This window comes from Rhinichthys klamathensis, unplaced genomic scaffold, assembly GCF_029890125.1.
Source record: "Rhinichthys klamathensis goyatoka isolate OS25496 unplaced genomic scaffold, OSU_Roscu_1.1 h1tg000040l_1, whole genome shotgun sequence".
Classification (NCBI taxonomy): domain Eukaryota; kingdom Metazoa; phylum Chordata; class Actinopteri; order Cypriniformes; family Leuciscidae; genus Rhinichthys; species Rhinichthys klamathensis.
In genome coordinates this window covers 12,919,139-12,940,841 of record NW_026606587.1, presented here as the reverse complement: position 1 = coordinate 12,940,841, position 21,703 = coordinate 12,919,139, and the positions used below count along the sequence as shown (strand labels likewise).

The 21,703-nt window shown below is 38.7% G+C and overlaps 1 protein-coding gene across 5 annotated transcripts in view; it reads left to right on the top strand.

Moving 5' to 3' along the window:
- Nucleotides 1-21,703, top strand: part of cabin1 (calcineurin binding protein 1) — a 148,073-nt gene that overhangs the window by 68,976 nt on the left and 57,394 nt on the right. For 2 of the 5 annotated variants that reach the window (XM_056246898.1, XM_056246899.1), the window contains exons 28-30: nt 9,921-10,100; nt 11,730-12,157; nt 20,418-20,531. In XM_056246898.1, coding sequence (XP_056102873.1) covers nt 9,921-10,100; nt 11,730-12,157; nt 20,418-20,531 — 722 coding nt within the window. Of the gene's footprint in view, nt 1-3,386; nt 3,429-3,508; nt 3,575-9,920; nt 10,101-11,729; nt 12,158-20,417; nt 20,532-21,703 lie in introns of all 5 variants that reach the window. The other 3 variants (XM_056246895.1, XM_056246896.1, XM_056246897.1) reach the window with 3 other exon arrangements.

Genomic DNA, 21,703 nt, shown 5'->3' with positions numbered 1-21,703 from the left:
TGTTTTAAGCAAACGTAAACAGTCGAGAAAGAAAACGCATGTGTAACAGTATAATGGATCCGTGCGTCGGGTCTTAAAGTGACAGCAGCCTAATATTCCTGCTGCAAAATTATGATATAATATTAAAAATATCTATATGGCAGTTTTTCCCCATGGTATCGATGTCAAAATTGTGGCCAGTGAAAATACTGAGTGGCTAGTAACTTTGGAAAACCACTAGTCACAGCGACTGCTGAGCAAAAAAGTTAAAGGGATAGTTCACTTTGAAATTAATTTTTGGTATGTTTTAGCTAACCTCAAGGGCATCCAAGATGTAGGTGTCTTTGTTTCCGCAGTAGTTTCAATTTTGATATTTTTAGGTCAAACCGTTCTAGTCTGTCAGTCATATAATGCAGGTCTATGGTCACCACCTCAAAGAGCATGCACAGAGAAGTCCAAATTAAACATGATTTAATGACTCGTAAATGTTAGTACACATTGATGGCCTAAGACACGAAACGAGCGGTTTGTGTGAGAAAACGAACAGTATTTATATCGTTTTTACCGCTTGTAACCACAGCCACGTCCAAGTGATCTGACGGCGCCGGCGGTTCGGTCTTTTCCGGAAAGCGCCGGAAGTGAAACCTCGTGCGTGTACGTCACACATTGTTTACACAGAACAGAGATTGTAGGTAAGAAGGCTAATTAAAAGGGAACTAATTTGCGCTTATTCGGGATGTTTAAACCGTCGTAAAAGAAAACAATTCCAAAAAAATAAAACAATTGTATGAGTGACGTACACGCCCTCAGATCACTTGGACCTGGCTGTGGTTACAAGCGGTAAAAACGATATAAATACTGTTCGTTTTCTCACACAAACCGCTCGTTTCGTGTCTTAGGCCATCAATGTGTACTAACATTTACGAGTCATTAAATCATGTTTAATCTGGACTTCTCTGTGCATGCTCTTTGAGGTGGTGACCATAGACCTGCATTATATGACTGACAGACAAGAACGGTTTGACCTAAAAATATCAAAATTGAAACTACTGCGGAAACAAAGACACCTACATCTTGGATGCCCTTGAGGTAAGCTAAAACATACCAAAAATGTATTTCAAAGTGAACTATCCCTTTAATGTCAACCCTTGTTGATTAAATGTGAAAACCATATTTAAAGGGTCTGTTTAATTCATATAGCCTGCTAACAGAACAGGGTGGAAAATGTATGATTTTTAAACAGTTTTTAACTTGATTGCTCATGACATAAGATGCTGAAAAAACAGTGAAGAACACATCCTGTGTGAACGGCCCAAAGAGGTGTACTTTTTTTTATTATTAATGGCTGTATTTACTCTCTCTGTATCGATAGTCATTTTTATTTTCACAGTTATCCGTGAATGATATATCGACCTAAATAATATATTATTAATAATATAGAGTGCAGCTGAGGTTGTTCTTGATTTTGTTGTTGTTGTTGTTGTTGTGGCTGGCCTCATCTCATTGCTTTACTGATACCTTCACAACAGCTTGCTGCAGATTTGAAGTGTGATTTTTCAAGGTGAACATTGTGACATGTTGCCCATATTCCTCAGTTGTTCCCATGGCCTGCTTTAGTCTCCCTGTCTCCCTGCTGCCTCCTGCCTGCTCCCTCTCTGCCTGCCTCTGACCTGCTTCACACCTGCTGCTTCTTAATGGATGCATGATGGGTCAGCACCCTGATTCAACAGTCTTCCCACAATGCACTCCGCACTGCTCTGTGTGCAAACTGACATCTGATCAAAGTGTCTGCCGTTGCTCACTTGTGCAAGGGAGGTGAGATTGTTCTTGTGGGTTGTTCTGAATAATGTGGTTTGGTAAAGACAGTGGGAGGTTTCAACTGCTTTTTCTGGTAATGTTGGTGTGTGTGTGGATGAGTTTAGCTTTTTATCATTGATCAAAGCTGATACAACAGTTCAAGACTTGATCAATTCAGTGTCCTTCTGTATGTTTGTTGATTCTAAAGGTCCCGATAAACTCACAGCGAAGTTCTTTTTCATTCTTTGACAAAGATTTGTTTAAATATACTTGCAGCGATATGCTCTTAGCAAACATCCCAACACGGTCCATGCTGCTGAGAGCGGCGTTTAGAGGAACAGTTAAGCTTCTGATCGTAGCGATGTGGATATGTTAGCATGAGCTTTGAAATTCGCCACTCCACTAAAGTAACATCACGTCACATTTATTTATATAGCACTTTATACAATAGACCTGTATTACAGCACTATACATGAAAAACAGTGTTAGTGCTTCTAATTAGAAAACCTTTTACATAAGCGCCACAGATTAAAGGTAGAAGATTTTTCACACCAGTTCACTCTTCGATTTCGCTTGAAGTATATCGGGACCTTAAAGGGATAGTTCACCCAAAAATGAAAATTGTCATCATTCACTCACCCTCATGTTGTTCCAAACCTGAATGAGTTTCTTTCTTCTGCTGAACACAAAAGAAGATATTTTGAATTATGTTGGTAACCAGAAAGTTGATGGACCCCTTTGACTTCCATAGAGCCTCAAAAACACCCAAGAATATTATTAAAGTTTGACATGCCGCCAGGGCAACAGTGTTTAAGAAATCAAGAATAATTTCACAGGTCTACATCTTTGATATTATGATGAAGTTGGAAGCAAATTGGGTAAAAATAAGAGGGTGAATTCAAATCTAAATTGTGACAGTTGTTTTTCATCATGTCTAAATATATATATCCAAATGCTATACCTGATAAAAGGATTATGTCAGAACAATTTTGTAATCAGTCTGAACATTGTTTTCAGCAATAAGAGTTTGCTCAACCCTGTTTTAAAATAGGCCTGTATGTTATATAGGCCATCTAGTGTTTATACTATGTACTCAATTTGATTCAGTTCTTTTGACCAGATAAGCTTATAAAAAACTAAATGTGAATTTCGACTTATATTTAATTCAGATCTCACAAATCAGATCTTACCAGTCAGCATGAACTGATAGGTGTTGTCAGGGACAGAGAAGATACTATGGAAGTCAATGGGGTCCATCGACTTTCTGGTTACCAACATTCTTCAAAACATCTTTTGTGTTCAACAGAAGAAAGAAACTCATACAGGTTTGGAACAACACGAGGGTGAGTAAATGATGACAATTTTAATTTTGGGGTGAACTATCCCTTTAATGAAGGGAAGTGAATGTCACGAAAACACATGCAGGTCAAAATCCTCAAAATCAAATGATGACCCTTTTTCTTTGTGAATTAAGAAAATGAAGCCTGTTTTTTGCTTTGAGGCATCATTTTCAACACAATTAAGCTCAATTTTCCCCCAAAAGGTGGTGATCTTGCTTAGTTTTTGTGAGATTCACTTGAATAACCTCTAAAAAGCTACCCATTTCTCAGCAGAACAGAAAATGAAAGATCTGCTTTATTCACACCACAATGGTACCCAAAAATATACACAAATGTATGGTTTTTCTGAGTCCAGGTTATGAAAAATGTTCTAAACTGACTTTCCTCAACAGCTGACTTCTCACATGACCATGACTACTGCGTGTGTCTCTCTGCTTTGCGGCCAGGATCTGCGTATGGTACAGACGCCTTTCCTCGCACAACCAATAGTACAAAACTGCCGGCTCACCTATCATTCCTCAAAAGCAGGGCTTAAGTTCCCTAAAGGATTAGCAACAGCTATTGTCAAGCACCCTGAACACCATAGAGCTCAACAGTGACCATACACTTTCATGCATTTCAGAAGATCGTTCAATACGGTGTTTTAAGCCTTTAAGCAAACCAACACTGCGTCATTAGAAAATTAGCATCCGCTAAACTCAGACTCGCCGATCAGAAGTGTGATTCGTCACTCCACAGAACAGGTTTCCACTGCTCCAGAGTCCAGTGATGGCGTGCTTTATACCACTCCATCCAACGCTTGGCTTTGCACTTGGTGATGTGAGGCTTGCATGCAGACACTCGGCCATGGAAACCCACTCCATGATGCTCCCGCCGCACAGTTTTAGTGCTGATATTAAAGGATTAGTTCACTTCAGAATTACTATTTCCTGATAATTTACTCACCCCTCATGTCTTTCTTTCTTCAGTCGAAAAGAAATTAAGGTTTCTGAGGAAAACATTCCAGGATTTTTCTCCATATAGTGGACATGTAACAAATAAATTTCAATTTTAATGCAGCTTCAAAGGCTCTAACGATCCCAGCCGAGGAATAAGAGTCTTATCTAGCCAAACCATCGGTCATTGTCTAAAAAAAATATAATACACATACTTTTTAACCACAAATGATCGTTTTCCACTAACTGTTACCTCGTTTCCACCAAAAAAGAACTGGTTCGGAACTGGTGCTGGTTCAAAGTGGGTTCAACTTGCGAACCTTCTCAGAACCTGTTTGTTTTTCCACTGAATAGAGAGCTCAGCGAACTACGTCGTTACATCACTGTGTATGTCGCCATACGTCTTAGCTTTCCCATTCCCGTCGTGTTGTTGGTCACATTAACCCCGCCCCCAGCCCCCGACGTAAGCATGACGTGGTAAAATCACGGTTCTAGTCCAGCAAAGAGTTGGTGCCGCTTTGGAACCAATTTTCCTGGCCGAGAACCGGTTCTTTGGCTGTCGAAACACAAAGAACTGGTTCGCGAGTAGGCACCGGCTCCGAACCGGCTCTCAAAATGCTTTGGTGGAAAAGGGGCATGTGATGCGCCACACATTACGAAATCATGTTGAAAGGTCATGCGTGACGTCGGCGGAAGAACCGACCTAGTGTTTACAAAGTGAACGTGCAAAGACGGTCAAACGGCATTTACAAAAAAATAAAATAAACGATGTCGGATGATTTTGAAGTTTGATAAGAAAATGACAGTTGTTCACCCTACCCTACCTTTTTGAACCGGAACACCTTTTAATGTGATTACGTAATGCGTGAAGACATGCAAGAAGAGAATTTGTGGTTAAAAAGGGATCGTGTCGAGGCCTTTGAAGCTGAACTGAAACTGCAATTTGGACCTTGAAACCATTGGACCCCATTGAAGTCCACTATATGGTAAATGGACTGCATTTATATAGCGCTTTCACAGAACAATGGCCACCAAAGCGCTTTACATATTGCCTCACATTCACCCATTCACTCACTCATTCATACACCGACATAGGTGTCTTGCTCATGGACACCTCGACACTTGGTCAGGTGGAACCGGGGATTGAACCACCAACCTTATGGTTTGTAGACAACCTACATGAACCACTGAGCCACTGTCACCCCACTATATGGAGAACGTTTTGTTTTCCTCAAACTTCGACTGAAGAAAGAAAGACATGAACATCTTGGATGACGTGGGGGTGAGTAAATAATCAGGAAATTTTAATTCTGAAGTGATCCAATTCTTTAATGCCAGTGGAAGTTTGGTCCTCTAAGGCTATGGAATCAGCAAATCTTTTGCGAATTTTATCCACCATGTGCCTTAGCACTTCCTCTGCTGTTTCTAAACGCTTCCACTTAGCAGTAATAGCATTTACAGTTGACCGTGGAATATCTAGCAGGGATGAAATATCACAAACTGACTTGTGAAAATGACATCCTATCACAGTACCATGCTTGAAATCTCCGAGCTCTTCAGAATTACCTATTTTTTCACAAGTGTTTGTAAATGCAGACTGCATGGCTAGGTGCTTGATTTAATACACCTGTGGGAATGCGTCTGATTGAAACACTTGAATTCAGTAATTAAGAGGTGCGTCTTAACTTGTCCATGTAGCGTACCTCAAAAATACTTTCCATTCTGCCTTCTTTAGCTAACCTTACCTAGCTATCCTGTTGGAATATGACATGTTTGATTGACGAATTTCATTGAGAATGTGCAATTAAACACTTTTAAACGGTGTACATTGGAAAAGTACATTTGTTATTGCTTAATCTGTTTCACAATGAAGATTTCAAATGTCTTTTTTTTTTTTTAAGCTTACTGTTGAGCTCTATTATTGGTCAATATTCTTAAGTCTTAATTGTTTATTAACTCTATATCGGAATGAAAGTTTGTTGTGCGCTCTGCTTTTGAGGAAGGTGAACCGAACCCTGTTCTAATATTTACTGTGGGTCACATCAGAGTTTATCATGCAGGTGCTTCAAACTGCAGTAGTACTTTTTTTTTTTCCCTGTGCATTTAAATATTACAACACTCTTACTCTGTTGGTGATTTCCACCCTTAATCACATTAATCATTTCTGAAACACAAATTTCTTACATTTTTCCTGCCCAACACTTCCCAGCACACACCCAGGTCACGTCTAGACTCTCATTGCGTCTTTAACATGCTCTTGAGCTCCTGATGAAATCTGTGTCAGCCCAACTAATGGTCCTCCTGGCAGTGTTGGCCTATAGCTGCTAATGCGCTCTGCAGGAAGCTGCAATTTTGGGCTGACGCAGCGCCATTTCTCCCCTTCGGGTGCGTTGGCGTTCTCTGGAGGAGGGGACGTTGGTGTTGCAATGCACTTTGTTGTGTCATGGAGGTGATGGTGTGTGTGCTAATGAACTTCTACTCTCTGTGCCAAATGCTGACACTCCCAGCATGCTCAGGGGCCTTTTCTACTTGTTTGTGGGCAGCACAAGAGGAATCACATTAACTTTCTTTTCTGGGCTTGCTGAGAAGCACAATATTTTTAAGCACTTTGGTCCTCCAAATGAGCGGGCTGGCTGTTTTACACCATATTTTCTGTAGTTATGCCCTGTAACCTCTGCCCTCAGACCTGGATATAAAACACTGTACCTGTTAAAGGGATTGTTCACTCAAAAATGTAAGTTTAACATTTACTCAACATAATGTCCTTCCAAACCAGTATGACTTTTTTGGTCTTCTGTAGAACACAAAAGGAGAAATAAGGGAGAATGTCAATTTAAGTCTCTTCTGATGCCAAAACACAACCTGTTCTCGAATGTCTTGAAACCGAATGTGACACACAATTTTTGAATATGCAAAAGTAGGAATGAGATTTGAGAATTAATGTGGAAGGAAATATTAACAGTGCATTGCTATTTAAATTGAAATCTTTTCCTCACATAAATTGCATCAGAACACTTGGAATATGTCAATTAAGGGCTTTTCACACTTTTCACACAAGAGTCCTGGGTTATCTTGATTCACGTTTCACACTGCTCATAATTTCTTAATCCTGGCTATTCATAAGCTGTTGTTTCACACTATACGTTCCTAAACCCTGGGTCCTTATTTGCATATTTGCAATGTCAGGGTCATTGATTGGACAAACGCTGCATGCAATGTGTTTACGTAAAGACTCTTACATTGCGCATCCTAATAATATAAATTGCAGACTATTATTATTGGACTATAAAGGTAAGAATGAAACATTTTCTTTTACCATTTGACATTTTCCCCCTAAAACGCTGAAACTACTGTTTATACAACCTGCAGTGTTTCCATGACTGTCCAAATCATGTGAATATAAGGTACGCTATTTGTTGTCCGTTGCTAGGCATCTAACTAATTAACATTCTAGCACCGCATTGTTTCACACTGTACAAGTTTTGGCACTGCAATACCGGGTAAACACCGCAGAAGCAGGGTCCGGCGTTAAACGATGATAACCCGGTGTTAAGCGCAGTGTGAAAAGCCCTATAGGCCCCATATAAAAGGTTTGGGCACCTTTTTTTTTTCTCTAACATATATTTGACAGTGTCCTTTCCCATTCACAGTATATGCAAAAGAGCAGGTTGGAGCAAATCATTACCACATTTTGTGTTCTACTATAGAAAGTCAATAATATGGGTTTGGATCAACATGATGTTGAATAAATAATGACAGAAGCTTGTGGTAAAAAAAAAAATAGTGCTGCAGGGATTACTTTTTTTGTTTGTAGGCCAACACGGAAGTTAGCTTCACCCTGGTTCCCTCGACAAAACCCTGCTAGACCCCACTCGGACGGGACTAGTTTTCCAGGGTGTCGTTAGAGAAATTCGCTTCGCAGACGTACTTTGTGATTTTAATCCCGTCCGAAACTGCCTAGTCTGTTTTTCTCACTCAACCAGGGCAAATTGCCTACTGTTTTTCGGGAAACTCAACAGTCCTCTGATCAATCTAATCCCGTCCGAATGCGAATGCCTGTGATTGCTGATGGTGTATTATCCTAACGCTTCTCCTCATGTTTTTTTGACCTACCTGAGCTACGATTGCGCACCAATCTTCAATAGGCTTTTATGCCGAGCGTCACGTGACCAAACCGGAAAACGGGTCTCATTGCATCTAATCCGCTTGTTAGAGAAAGTGTTAACGGCCATAAGAACTAACTACGATATCTATGGATTTTTAAGGTAATCAGCTAACCTACTAAGTTCACTTTGTTATTGGTGTTTTATGCTATTTAAATATCTAAACGTTAGTGTGAAGAAGAAAAATTAAAAAACTTTTAAATATCAATCTGCACATGCGAGGGACATTGGTTATGCTAATTTTTGCTTGCTCCTTTTGAGTTATCTGAGTAAAACCGCAAAAAAATTCATGAAGCACATACAAAAGACCTGAATCGGAAGCGATGTGATCTGTTTTGGTCCGGCTTGGTCACGTGACGCTCGGCATAAAGCCTATATGGATGGTATCCGACAAAAAAACAATACAGTTAATAAACAGTCAAATTTGAATATCTGGGTCAGGTAAGAGTAAGACACTTGTCTAGAATTTTCTGCTCACTTATTTATTATAAACGGCCACTACTTCTTTTATAATAAATTAAAATCATATCAACAAATAATAAATTAAAAGACATAGACGTGATGCACGCACAGCACATGACCTTCTGTAACGGCCACATCTAGAAAAAACACACTCCCACTTCTGTAATAAACACTGATGTTGGTCCTTCCGAATCGGTACTTTAGTTAGTAAACACTTTAGTGTAGGGTCCAGTTCTCACTATGAACTAGTTGTTTATTAGCATGCATATTACTAGGATATTGGCTGTTTATTAGTACTTATAAAGCAGATATTAATGCCTTAGACTTTCACTATTTATAAGCATTAATTAGGAGTTTGAGGCAAAAGTCATAACTAATAGTCCGGCAATAGTGAGAATTGGAGCCTAAACTAAAGTGTGACCAAAATGTATTATTCTAACATGTCTTGTATATCAAGATAATTTGCACAAATGAACTCAACTTTTATGATTTTTGAAGCCTAAATACAATCACCAGAAGAAAAAGTTTGGCTGAAAGCTAACTACACGTGACTTCAACGTCACCATCATTAAAGCTTCTGACAACTTTCAATCTTTATTGCAAATCTAGAGTGAGAGTATAAACGGACTAAGGTTGTAAAAGCGGATTATCGAGTAGATGAGTTTACCTGTTTGGCATAATGATGTTTAAAGTCCTCGACAACCTCTGTAGTCCCATTTAAAATCACGATTGGGTATTACTGATGTATTTTATGTCATAGAATAAAACAGGAACATATTTTGAGCTTGTGTTTACAGACCTTATTTCAGACATTCAACCAAAAACCCATTGACTTGCTAACTCGTTTCCAAGCTTTAGGACTCATTCCTGCAGCACTCGGTCATGATTCCTTTAATTTGTAGAAATTGAGAGCAAACGTTCTCGGGCACAGAAGTACGATTTCACTTTCTCTATATTGTAATCCAAATCCTTGTTCTAAGATAAGCCGACCTGCTCTTCAGGTACTGTATAGCTGCCATTCGTAATAATCTCATCCCTGCGAATGTTTCCAGCTCTGTGTCCATTGGAGGAGTTTATTACACAATTCATCTTGGTGACTGTGGTGATTTGTGGCTTGTGCAAATTGGGCTACTCGGAAACACTCTGAATGAAGGGTCTTTTTAATTGTGTGAATATTTACAAAGGACGGAAGAAGGTCTTGTAGAATGAGTGTAATTGTGTGGTATATTTTCTCCCTAAATCAGAGCAAAGTCAGGACAGTGTTGCCGGCATGTCGGACTCCAGCTCCTTGCAGGATGTTTTCATGGACCCTACCAGCTCTCAGGACAGCAGCCACAAGGTCGATCCCGGCAAGTGCAGTGATTTTCCGGAAGAATCAAATGCCATTGGAAAAGAGAAACGGGCCACAGGAGAAGACAATATAGGTAATGATCCCGACACATACAGTACACACTGCCAAGTCTTTAGGGTGAATAACATAATTTATTGTATATGTGAGAGCAAATCCAGAAATGCATGCATGGTTGGTTAGTAATGATGTGGAAGTGATAATGAAAAAGGGCTTCCAACAGTTTAACCAGTAAATGTAATGCTTAATGATGATGATTAAGTACATTTCCCATTCAATTTTCATTACGTTTAAAAAAGCATCTAATTATCATTGTTTTAATGTTATATTACATATCATTAAAAATGTTTTTTTTGTCCTGATAATACACTACTTTTCTTTAAAAAAATGGTTTAAATACCTTTCTTCAGCAAGTACACATTAAATTGATCAAAAGTAGCAGTAAGACATTTATAATGTTACAAAAGATTTCTATTTCAAATAAATTCTGTTCTTTTGAACTTTATATTCATCAAAGAATCCTGAAAAAATATATAAAGCAGAAAAAACTTTTTAACATTTGTGATGATAAGAAATGTTTCATGAGCAGCAAATCATCAATCAATGAAGGATCATGTGACTCTAAAGACTGGAGTAATGATGCTGAAAATACAGCTTTGATCATAGGAATAAATGACATTTTACAATATATTACAATAAAAACTATTATTTTAAATTGTTATATTACTTTTGAACGGAAGTGTTTGGCCCTGTTTACAGCTGGTATTAAGATGTTTGGGTCGATCGGATCACAAGTGGACGACTCTAAATACAGGAGTAAACGGGTCTAAACACTTTGAGCTCGTCCAGTTTCCTCCACTCACAGCGTTAGTTGAAAACACATTCGGCTGGATTGCTTTCGTAGTGTGAACGCTCATGTGATCGAATGTGTTCAAACAGCCACTAAAGGCCGTCTTCTCTCCGGCTGCTGATGTAATGCGGGAACATTATGGGAAGAGCGATAGCCAGACGGGATTTAAACTGTCGACTGAAGACCCAAGTTTGGGTTAAAGATGAAAAACGTATCACAATATTCTCTCACCATTCCTGATTCCTAACACACACACACACAGCGTTCGGCTGGTCTAATCTGTCAGAGCAGAAACTAAAGCTGATGCTCTCCATGCGTTTCTCCGTCGTCTCCGGTCGCGTTCATATGCAAATTGCACGACCTTATTTCGTCCATTAGATTAATAGATCTGAAAAGACATACATTTACCCGCCCATAGACGGCCCTCCATTTGAAGATATCAGGACAGAAGTGTTTGAAAGTGGACAGAAGAGACGGATTAAAACACCAGCTGTAAACGTGAATGTGTTTCCCTCGTCTACTTGTGATCCGATCGACCAAAACACATCTTAATACCAGCTGTAAACAAGGCCTATAAGTGTTTGTACTAAATTACTGCATGATGATGATAATAAATTACTCAAAAATAATCTTAATTGTCATGAAAATAATGTCACAATCCCAAAAAATGTAATCATCCTAAAAAAAAAAATCTTGGCTAAATATAACTTCTTAGCATTTTAGCAAAAAAGCTAGTCTTGAAAGTTTTCACAAGATTCAGCCAATACACAATAGATTCTCTTTCCCTATTCTGTTGCTTTCTACGAGCCAAATTTGCAGCTGGTGGTCACCTCTGCCCTCTTAAAAATCCCACAGGCACCTTGGAGGACAAGAACATGGACATCAGCTCTGCCACACTGTCTCAAGAGTCTTCTGTCACACAAGAGTCTTCAGACACCACCTTATCCATCACCTCCCCTGAGGCCTCGGTCCCGAAAACCCCCACCACAGACACCCCGACCCAAGCTCCCGGGCTGACCCCGCACACGACCCAACCTCACAAACCACACACCTCACACTCCCAGACGGGCTCCTCCGGCGAGGGCAAGCGCAGGCCCGAGCTGCCGCCCCCCCTCGAGGTCATCGAGCTGCCCAAGAGTCTGCCCACGGGACGGGGAGAGCAGAGGAAAACACTCGTGGACGTGTGTGTGAGGTCTCTGTTCCTGTGTCTGAGTCGCTTCCCACAGCATTACAAGAGTCTGTACCGTCTGGCCCACCTGTACGCCTACAGCAGGACACACCAGGTGCGCACACACACTTCACACCGCACACCTGTGTGCCATTTACATGAAAATATACAGTCAAACCAAACATTATTCAGACACCTTGCTATCCTCACTTTCATAAATTAACTATAGAGTTCTGCACCCACTAGTAAAAAAATGTCAAAAATGATATCTGGTGTCTCAATAATTTTTGATTTGACTGTAATTTGCTTGTAGCCTGAGATCTAAATTAGAGAGATTTATTTTTATTTTTATATAAAACCCTGTTTAAAAAAATAAACACTTCTATATAGATTTTCGTTTCTTCTATAACCTCATGGTAGAATGAACTGTAAAGCCACATTTTAAAGGTGATATTTAAAAAAAAAAATCTTGAGGGATTCACATTTTGTCACCTTTTTCACCCCTGATGACTTTACACCCCTGTTTTACTGCAAATATGTTGGATTTTGGGGAAATTCACAGTTTTGAATCCAAAATATGAGGGACTCTGCACAGTTTTCTGAAGGACTACAGTAGTATAACAGTAGTATTTTACTCCTGTTCGACTGATCCTATCAAGCGTCATGTAATCGAGCACATAAAGAATGATGTAGTCTCACAACTATTATTACTATTATTGTATAATTAATTTATTATTATACCATACAGCATTATTTTATAAAACAAGATAAAATAATAATATTCATGGTATAATGCTACAATCTTTTATGCCTCTCATGAGTTAAAAAAAGTATCTATTTTATTTTAGCTAGTTGCTAAGAAAACATTTCTAATTTTCATTTAGTTTGTTTAGTTGAAATACTAAAATTACTAAGTTATTAACTAGTTATATAAACTATTAAGTAGGGCTGTCAGTGAAACGCGTTATTAACGGCGTTAACGCAAACCCATTTTAACGGCGTTAATTTTTTTATCGCGTGATTAACGGTCTTTTTGGCCTAGCAAACTTTGTCGTTTTTTTCACATGCTTTTGCAACAGGACGCGGCATGTGCGGTGAAACCCATTCATTTCAATGGCTTGCGCCGCGCGAGGACGTTTTGTTGCTTCGTCGACCAAAGCGCAAGCGGATCTAGCTAGACCAGAAACAAAACAACAGGCACGCCGCACACACTTGTTTGGGCTTGCGAGCCGGCCAAATAGTTGGTTAACGTTACATTTTGAGTGGATGACGAGCGCGAGACGCCGAAATGGATGCCAATAAGATTCTGAATGGAAAGTTTACTTTTAAAAAGTTGCCAAATGGTTCCATTGACAAGACCAAAGTGATCTGTGTGTTTTGTCGTTGTGAACTGAGCTATCGTCATCGCAGCACGTCCAGTCTGAAATACCACTTGATGATGGCCAAGCACACACAAACACACACACACACACACACACACACACACACAGCTGATGCGAATTCTCCGCCCCCTCGTCAATATCAGGACCTCGTCAGTATTTCTTTCACCCTTTTATTGATGGACAGTGTTACATTGTGTGAGAGATTATTTGCTCCAAGTGAGAATGTTAGTGTGAAATTGAACACAGTATATGCCAATGTTGTTTTCAATAAAAAACATTTGCACAAAGCAAGCCGATCCACTTTTCCATGTTGATAAGAGCATTAAAATGAGAAAAAATAATGGGACAAAAAGAAATCAAGAGACATTTAGAATAGATAAAAATGTCCGATTAATCGCGAGTTAACTATGACATCAATGCGATTAATCGTGATTAAATATTTTAATCGTTTGACAGCACTACTATTAAGGCATTTTTTTTTAAAAATAATCCTAATAAAAATGACAAAAACACAACAAAATGACACACTTTTAACAAAAATTAAAATAAAGTCAATCGATTTTCAAAATATTAACAGAAACTATAATAGTATTTCAATGATAATAAACTAACACAAGCTTCTACTTTAGCTACTGGTTGAAATGTCATTTTCACCACAAAATAAAAAATCTCATTGCTTCAATGTGAAAGAAAAAACTGCTTTAAAAAACAAATACCTCTCCGCTGTATACTTACAGATGCACTTTATTAATTTAATATAATAATCATTTTATTTCCTCATTCTAGTAATTTTCTAAATTTACAGTAGACTACTGAGAATTTACATAATTGCCTTGGAAACAGGCTTCATCTTCTTTATGCACATTATTTATTTCTGTGTGACGTATAAACATGATGTTAATGAGATTCATCTCAATTAATTCCACTTTACACTTAGGCCATTGGTTTAGTCAATGTTGGGCCTCTCAAAACAACGTTTTCCTTTTTTTTGTTGAGAAATCACCCTGCAAGTGTGGCTTATAGTTACACTTATGGTTGTCTCTCTACATAATGCCGGGAATTATTTTGACAAAGGGATAAGCTTTATAACAACAATTTACTGCACAAGAACGCCAGCATCCACTCCAGATATAGGTTTATCTGTAATGTTTATTCAGCCAAAAGGATGATATCATATTCACCAGCAAGCGTGTGTGTGTGTGTTTGTGTTTTGAAGCCAGTGCGCAGTAGATGACACAACCCACAGATATTAAGACCGGGTGTTGAAAACTGTGCCCACTCGCCTCATAGGTGCAAAAAGAGCAGTAGAGCCAAGTTTATCTCCATGCCAGAATGTTGTGTAACACCACTGACCACTAAACAAACCACTTAAACTCTAATGCAGGCGCTTCAGTTTGCTTTTGTCTTGTGGTTGATATGTGGAGTTGATACGTGTGCACACGAGGCCAGTGGGGATTCCCTTACTTCACATATGTGGTCAAGTCATGTAAAACCCCATGCTAAATACATCAACATCCTGCTGAATTAGGCTAGCGGCATTTGTTAGACACAGCAAGCTCTTTAGATGTGATATAGTATGCAATATAGAGGGCATCAATCTACTTACTACATATATCAAAACCATTTTTTAATTCATTTATTGTCTTTAAATAGTTGCCCTCTAATGGGAGCTGTGCAGTGATATACATAGTAGCTATACATATATTGGGTTTTTTAGCATGTTTGACTAATCAGCTCCTTATAATTATGGTTTGATGTTTATGATATATCTATTTAATATGATATATCTGATATAGGCCGGGTTTCACAGACAGAGCTTAGATTAAGCCAGGATATAAACATGCCTTAGACAAAAAAACATTACTGGTGTGCATCTTGAGAAAAAACATTGACACTGACATATTTTAAAAGGAAGATATTGTGCGCACATCCAAAATATGTTTGGCAGGTGCTCGATCAAATGAAGCATCACATTCAAAATAAACAAGAATTATTAAGTGTAAGTATATAAAAGGCTTCCCTCTGTAGTAAGAATTGTTGCTTGCCTGACGAAGACCCTTTGGGTCGAAACGTTGTTTGTTTTAATAAATCCTTGGGAGCAGAACTGACATTTTTTTAAGAGATGTCAGTGCAAGTTGCTTTCAGTTGAAACAGCTTAAACATGCATGTTAGTTTGGGACTAGTTTTAAACCTGGTCTGTGTAACCGGGGGATAAAGTCATATTGATTTAATAAGGATTAAATTAATGTTAAATTAATTAACTTAATACATTCTTTTACAATTTTAAATACATTACCATTTGAATGGGGCCAATGTGATATATTTTTTAAAGCAATGAATACTTTTATTCAGCAAGGATGCATTCAATTGATTAATAGTAACAGTAAAGACATTTATAATGTTACAATAAAAATGCTGTTCTTTTGAACTTTCTATTCATCAAAGAATCCTAAAAAAGTGTGTCATGATTTCCACAAAAATATGAAGCAGCACAACTGTTTTCAACACTGATAATAATCAGAAAGGTTTCTTGAGCATCAAATCATCATATTAGAATGATTTCTGAAGGATCATGTGACACTGAAGACTGGAGGAATTCAGCTTTGATCACAGGAATAAATTACATTTTACAATATATTACATTAGAAAACTGCTATTTTAAATGGTATTAATATTTCACAATATTACTGTTTTTACGGTAATTTTACTAATCTAACATCAGTGTACAGTCTAATATTTATTTAATTAGGAAATAAACTGTCAGAATAAACAGATGACTTAAAATGAATCAATCTACCCAACTCTATTAGCTAATTAAGTGTCAGTTGTAAGAACAGTTTGACCCTCACTGAAGTGACGTGGTTGACATCAAAATGTCTACAGAATGAAACATCTGCTCGTCTTCAGCTTTTACCCATGGACAATTGACCAATCCCCCCCCCATAACTCCTAATAACATCTGGCAAAGGGACTACCAATGAAAACTAGCCTTCGGGATAATTTGAGTACATTGTACTCAAATGTAAATGTACTCAAATTATCCCGAAGGCTAGTTTTCATTGGTAGTCCCTTTGCCAGATGTTACGAACATTCATGAATGTTGATTAAGGTACACGGTCCCTTTTCTAAATAAATAAAAAATAGATAAACTCCATGTGCGACACATGTGGAATTTTCCTTAAGCCACATAGATGTAAAATAGTGGAACAAAATCATGATTTATCTTGATGATTAAGTGTTTGAGACTGACTCATCTCCCACTGTTTATGGTGATGCAAGTGACACGCCGACCTGCAGTGCTTGTCACTAATATGGAAGAAAAAAAATATACAATTTTCACAATGACATTTTTTGATGACAATAATGCAAACTTCTGTTTCATGGCCAGTATGAAATATCTGTGGTTGGTACATTTTCTCAATTCATTCTCTATTGGCCAATGTGACAATTTTGGGTTAGAACCGACGCTTTAGACTGTGTGTAAACACATTGTCAAACAGTCCCTGCATGCGATTATCTCATTTTCTGCTTCCTGGAATCATCAGTTTCCCGTTCGTACAGAACAATAGCAGCTGCATTTGTAGCAAAAGAAGAAAGAATATATATCCATAGGCATGTATAATAATATCAGTGACTGCTTAATGGAAGAGGACACTTGAAAAGAAAGCAAAGCATTATTGTTCTTCGGGTAGAATAAGATAAGCCTCTGTGATAATAATATTCTCCTGGCATAACCGCTCATTTCAAGCTTGTTTCTCTCTTTTCGATCTTCTTTACAATAACAAATGAAATGCTTCAAACCAAAATGACAATTTTGCCATCATTTTACTCACCCTCATTATTGTTACGACTTCCTTTCTTCCTTGACACAAACAGTGAATTATTGACGAATGATAAAAACACCATAAAGGTATCATTAACAGATCATTGGAGGGGAAGATTATCACTGAATAATGACTACAATTTCATTCTACCATATGCCGTTCAGAAGACCTGAAATAAAGCAGAAGACTCTGATGGACTACTGTTATGGTTATTTGCATCCTTTTTTGAAGCTTGAGTGTCTCATTCATTATGATTGCATTCAAAAGGAGCCAGTACAGTTATTAAACGTTTCTGTTACATGGAGGAAAGAAAGTTTGAAAGTATGGGTTTGGAGTCACTATATCTTGTCATCTCTCTCTCTCTCTCTCTCTCTCTCTCTCTCTCTCTCTCTCTCTCTCTCTCTCTCTCTCTCTCTCTCTCTCTCTCTCTCTCTCTCTCTCTCTCTCTCTCTCTCTCTCTCTCTCTCTCTCTCTCTCTCTCTCTCTCTCTCTCTCTCTCTCTCTCTCTCTCTCTCTCTCTCTCTCTCTCTCTCCATTGCATGTGTATTTATGCTCTTTGCTGACACTTTTTCCTACCAAAAGGACTCACATATATCATCTCCATCCCTTCACAATGAGAAATCTGTCTGATCTTTATGTAGAGATTGTTTAGCTCTGAAATGTAATCACCCTGCCATGACAAGCCAGAGATTTCATAACCGCCACAATGCGTTTAATCACGTCCAGTGAGTCTCCACGGTGAAATGGGGGGAATTTAGCTCTTAGATTTAAAGAATGGCCCCAAACAGCGTTGAGCTCCCGTTTGTACAGTGTGTGACACAGCGAGAGAAACACGTGTGTCTGTATCCTAATAAAGAAGTCAGACCGCAGCGCTATGATGTTATGTGTTCATTAACAGCGAATTAGCGGTGTGGAAATGGATTTGATGGGATGATACAGTGTAATTATATTGGAGTGTCACGAGAGCTTTGATTAGCTTTCAGTCTTTTGCCGTCTAATGGGAGCTGTTTGTTTACATTTTAAAGTAGTTTCTTGGGTTTTTCTGCTTTTGGTCAAGCACACTACCATACTTCTCATTGTATTTTTGCTATTTTTTTTGCTGTGCACACAATGCAAATATTCTCAATTATAGATGGCCCACTGTGTTAGATTAAACTTGCAGTACTGGAGGGTTGTCAAACTACCAGTGCCAGTCAGTACTAAAAAAAGGTGTGGAAACTGAAGTATAGCACGATTACTGCATGACATGGAGGCGCCGGCGCGAACACTTGCATTTTTACTGATAACAGCGGAAACGACTTAAAATAATCATTTTTGGTCATACCGATATAAGTCTAATATCTCATTCAAAACTATAAAGGGTCTGCTTTTATTTGTGTGAACTTACAATAACAACAAAATGTTGTTATTGTGAGTGCACATATATCTTGATTAACATTAGAGGGAGCGGATGTGTAAAGTTATTACTACTTGCATGTCAAAAGTAAATAAGCCATATTTGAGGTCGATGGATGATAGGCAAACATTTGGTTTTCCTGCCCGGCATACTGTAATTACCACGCCGTTAACGATCTGCATGACTTCACCACTTCCTGTGGAGTTTATTTTCTCACTAATAACAACTAATAACATTTTGGCTGACTAAACCTCTTCTCATTGACTAACATTTAGTCGACTATTAGGGGGCAGTGCTAGGACCGGATATATTCGATACCTGCTGAAAGACAGCTTTCAAATGCTCTTGTTCGTGTTTGTTTGAGTGCTCAAGGTTTCTACTTACAAGCGTTGAGGATTGTAGCCAATCACAATCATATCTGTTGAGCGTGTGAATGCAATGGCCTATCAGAGGTGCTAGTCAGTAAATACTAGTCAGTTTTTCATGTTGCTAAGCACACTGCAAAGTTTCTGGACTGAGAACTTTATAGTGTTTAACAACGGACGAGACACAATTTTTTTAAAGTACTTAATTCAACAGTTTTTTGCTATGGTATCGAAATTGTTACAGAGAATTGCGATATTTTACTGGTATTGGTACCGACTACTGAAATTTGGTACCGTCACAACCCTACAGTATGCATCCCATAATGCAGTGCAACTTGACCATTATGCCGAATTAACTACATAAAGCCATTTTTAGTCAAAGTTAGATTAAAAAGCAAAGTACCTTTTTTTGAGGTTATGTGACAATAGTGTAGCATACTACAGTTTATTGTTACCTTCTGCAAAAACACAAAACAGTAGAATACTGCAGTTAGGTCACATGACAATGTATAATGTATAATAATTTGAAATGCTCAGTTTTTTATCTCACTGCATACTACACTTCAGAACATTTATTGTCATCTACTGCATACTATTTCACATATAATCAGTATTCAGTATATAGTATATAATCTCACAGTAGTGAGGTCTCTTGACAATGTAGCACACTAACTGCATACTGCATTTAAGTCAAGTGACACTAGCATAAATATGGTTTATGATGTTTATCCCTAACTACTGCATGCTGTTTCACATACTATTAGTAGGCAATATACATTACTATCACTAGCCGCGTTTCCATTACCCTTCAAATTGCATAAATTAAAATTGCGAATTGAAAATACGCCCAATGGAATCTCACATATATCGCTAAAAAGTTTTTCCGCTCAAATGAGGTGGTTCATCTATTGCCATGATTTTTTAAATTACTTATCGCTAGAGGAAAAAATTACGTTTTAGTCTCATAACATCGGTTGATGGAAACGCCGTCATTTCGCAATAGTTTTTTATCGTCATTTAGAAAATATCGCAAACGTTTTGCGCAAATCTGCAATGAAAACGCGGCTACTGCTTACTGAAGTAATGTGACACTTTAGCGCAACACAGTGTTTATTACCTAATGCCTGCTGTTACTTTATTTTCTCAAAATCAAGCGATATACAGTATATATTATTACTGCATTCAGCATTCAAGCTTTTTAATTGAAATGTTTAACTTTAACCTACTGCATACTATTTTTGAAATAGTATATACTTGCGCAGTTAAGCAGGACTCTAGTATTCTGTTAGGAGTGTGTGTACGAGAGTGAAGCGTGCAGGTTTTCCCCCCGACTTCACTCAGTTCAAGTCATCACACACTCTCGCCTTCCTGCACACAGAACTGACTGAATATATTTGTGTTTTCACAGAACCTGCAATGGGCACGAGATGTGTTGCTAGGGAGCAGTGTCCCATGGCAACAGCTGAAGCACATGCCGGCACAAGGACTTTTCTGCGAGAGGAATAAGACCAATCTGTTCAACGTAAGACACACACACACACACACATGCAGACGCACTTGCATGTCAAAGTTCACCATATCATGACAAATTTCGTTTCTAGCTGCAGCATGATCCAGTAGGAAGATATTAAAGATGTTCAACATGTGAGCGAGTCTTCTGTTCATACACGTGTGTGATTCAGTGCAGTAAAATCCCTCCACACACAAACACACACTCTCACACATAAATCCAGAGAGATTACGACTCCTCACTGAAAATGCCCCAAACTGGCTGGATTTACAGTCCTCACTGCGCACCATGAGGCAGACAGATGGCATCACTATGGTGTGTGTTCATATGTTGTTGCTGTTTTTCCCAGTGGCCTTTTGGCACATTGGTACCGTCCTCCCAGAGCTAAGGCCATGCATTAGTGTGTGTGTGTACCTTTGGCTGTGGATGCGTTCGCTGTGAGGAACAGCCTGTGGGTTTGTCAGTATTGGCACACTGCAGTATAAAAACACTTGTGTGTCTCGTCTCGCTGGGCTTCAGAGCTTTGCCCACTAGGATACGCCAACCTCATGCCCACCTGTCCTCAGCTTATGGGAAAATCCTCACGCGCACACACAGCATCCGGTGCTGGGCTCATAAAAGCTTCTGAAGAGCTTTTGCACTGAAGTGTAGTGGCTGTTTTTTAAGGTTATTTCTAGAGTTGTGGTTCCTGGACCTGTTTACAGCTGGTATTAAGATGTGCTTTGGTCGATCGGATCACAAGTAGACGAGGGAAACACATTCCCGTTTACACCTAGTGTTTTAATCCGTCTCTTCTGTCCACTTTCAAACACTTCTGTCCGGATTTCTTCAAATGGAGGGTCTATGGGCGGGTAAATGTATGTCTTTTCAGATCTATTAATCTAATGGACAAAATAAGCTCATGTAATTTACATATGAACGCGACTGGAGACTCAGAAAAACACACTGAGAGCATCAGCTTTAGTTTCTGCTCTGACAGATTAGACCAGCCGAACGCTGTGTGTGTGTGTGTTAGGAATCAGGAATGGTGAGAGAATATTGTGATTGGTACGTTTTTCATCTTTAACCCAAACTTGGGTCTTCGGTCGACAGTTTAAACCCCGTCTGGCTATCGCTCTTCCCATAATGTTCCCGCATTACATCAGCAGCCGGAGAGAAGACGGCCTTTAGTGGCTGTTTGAACA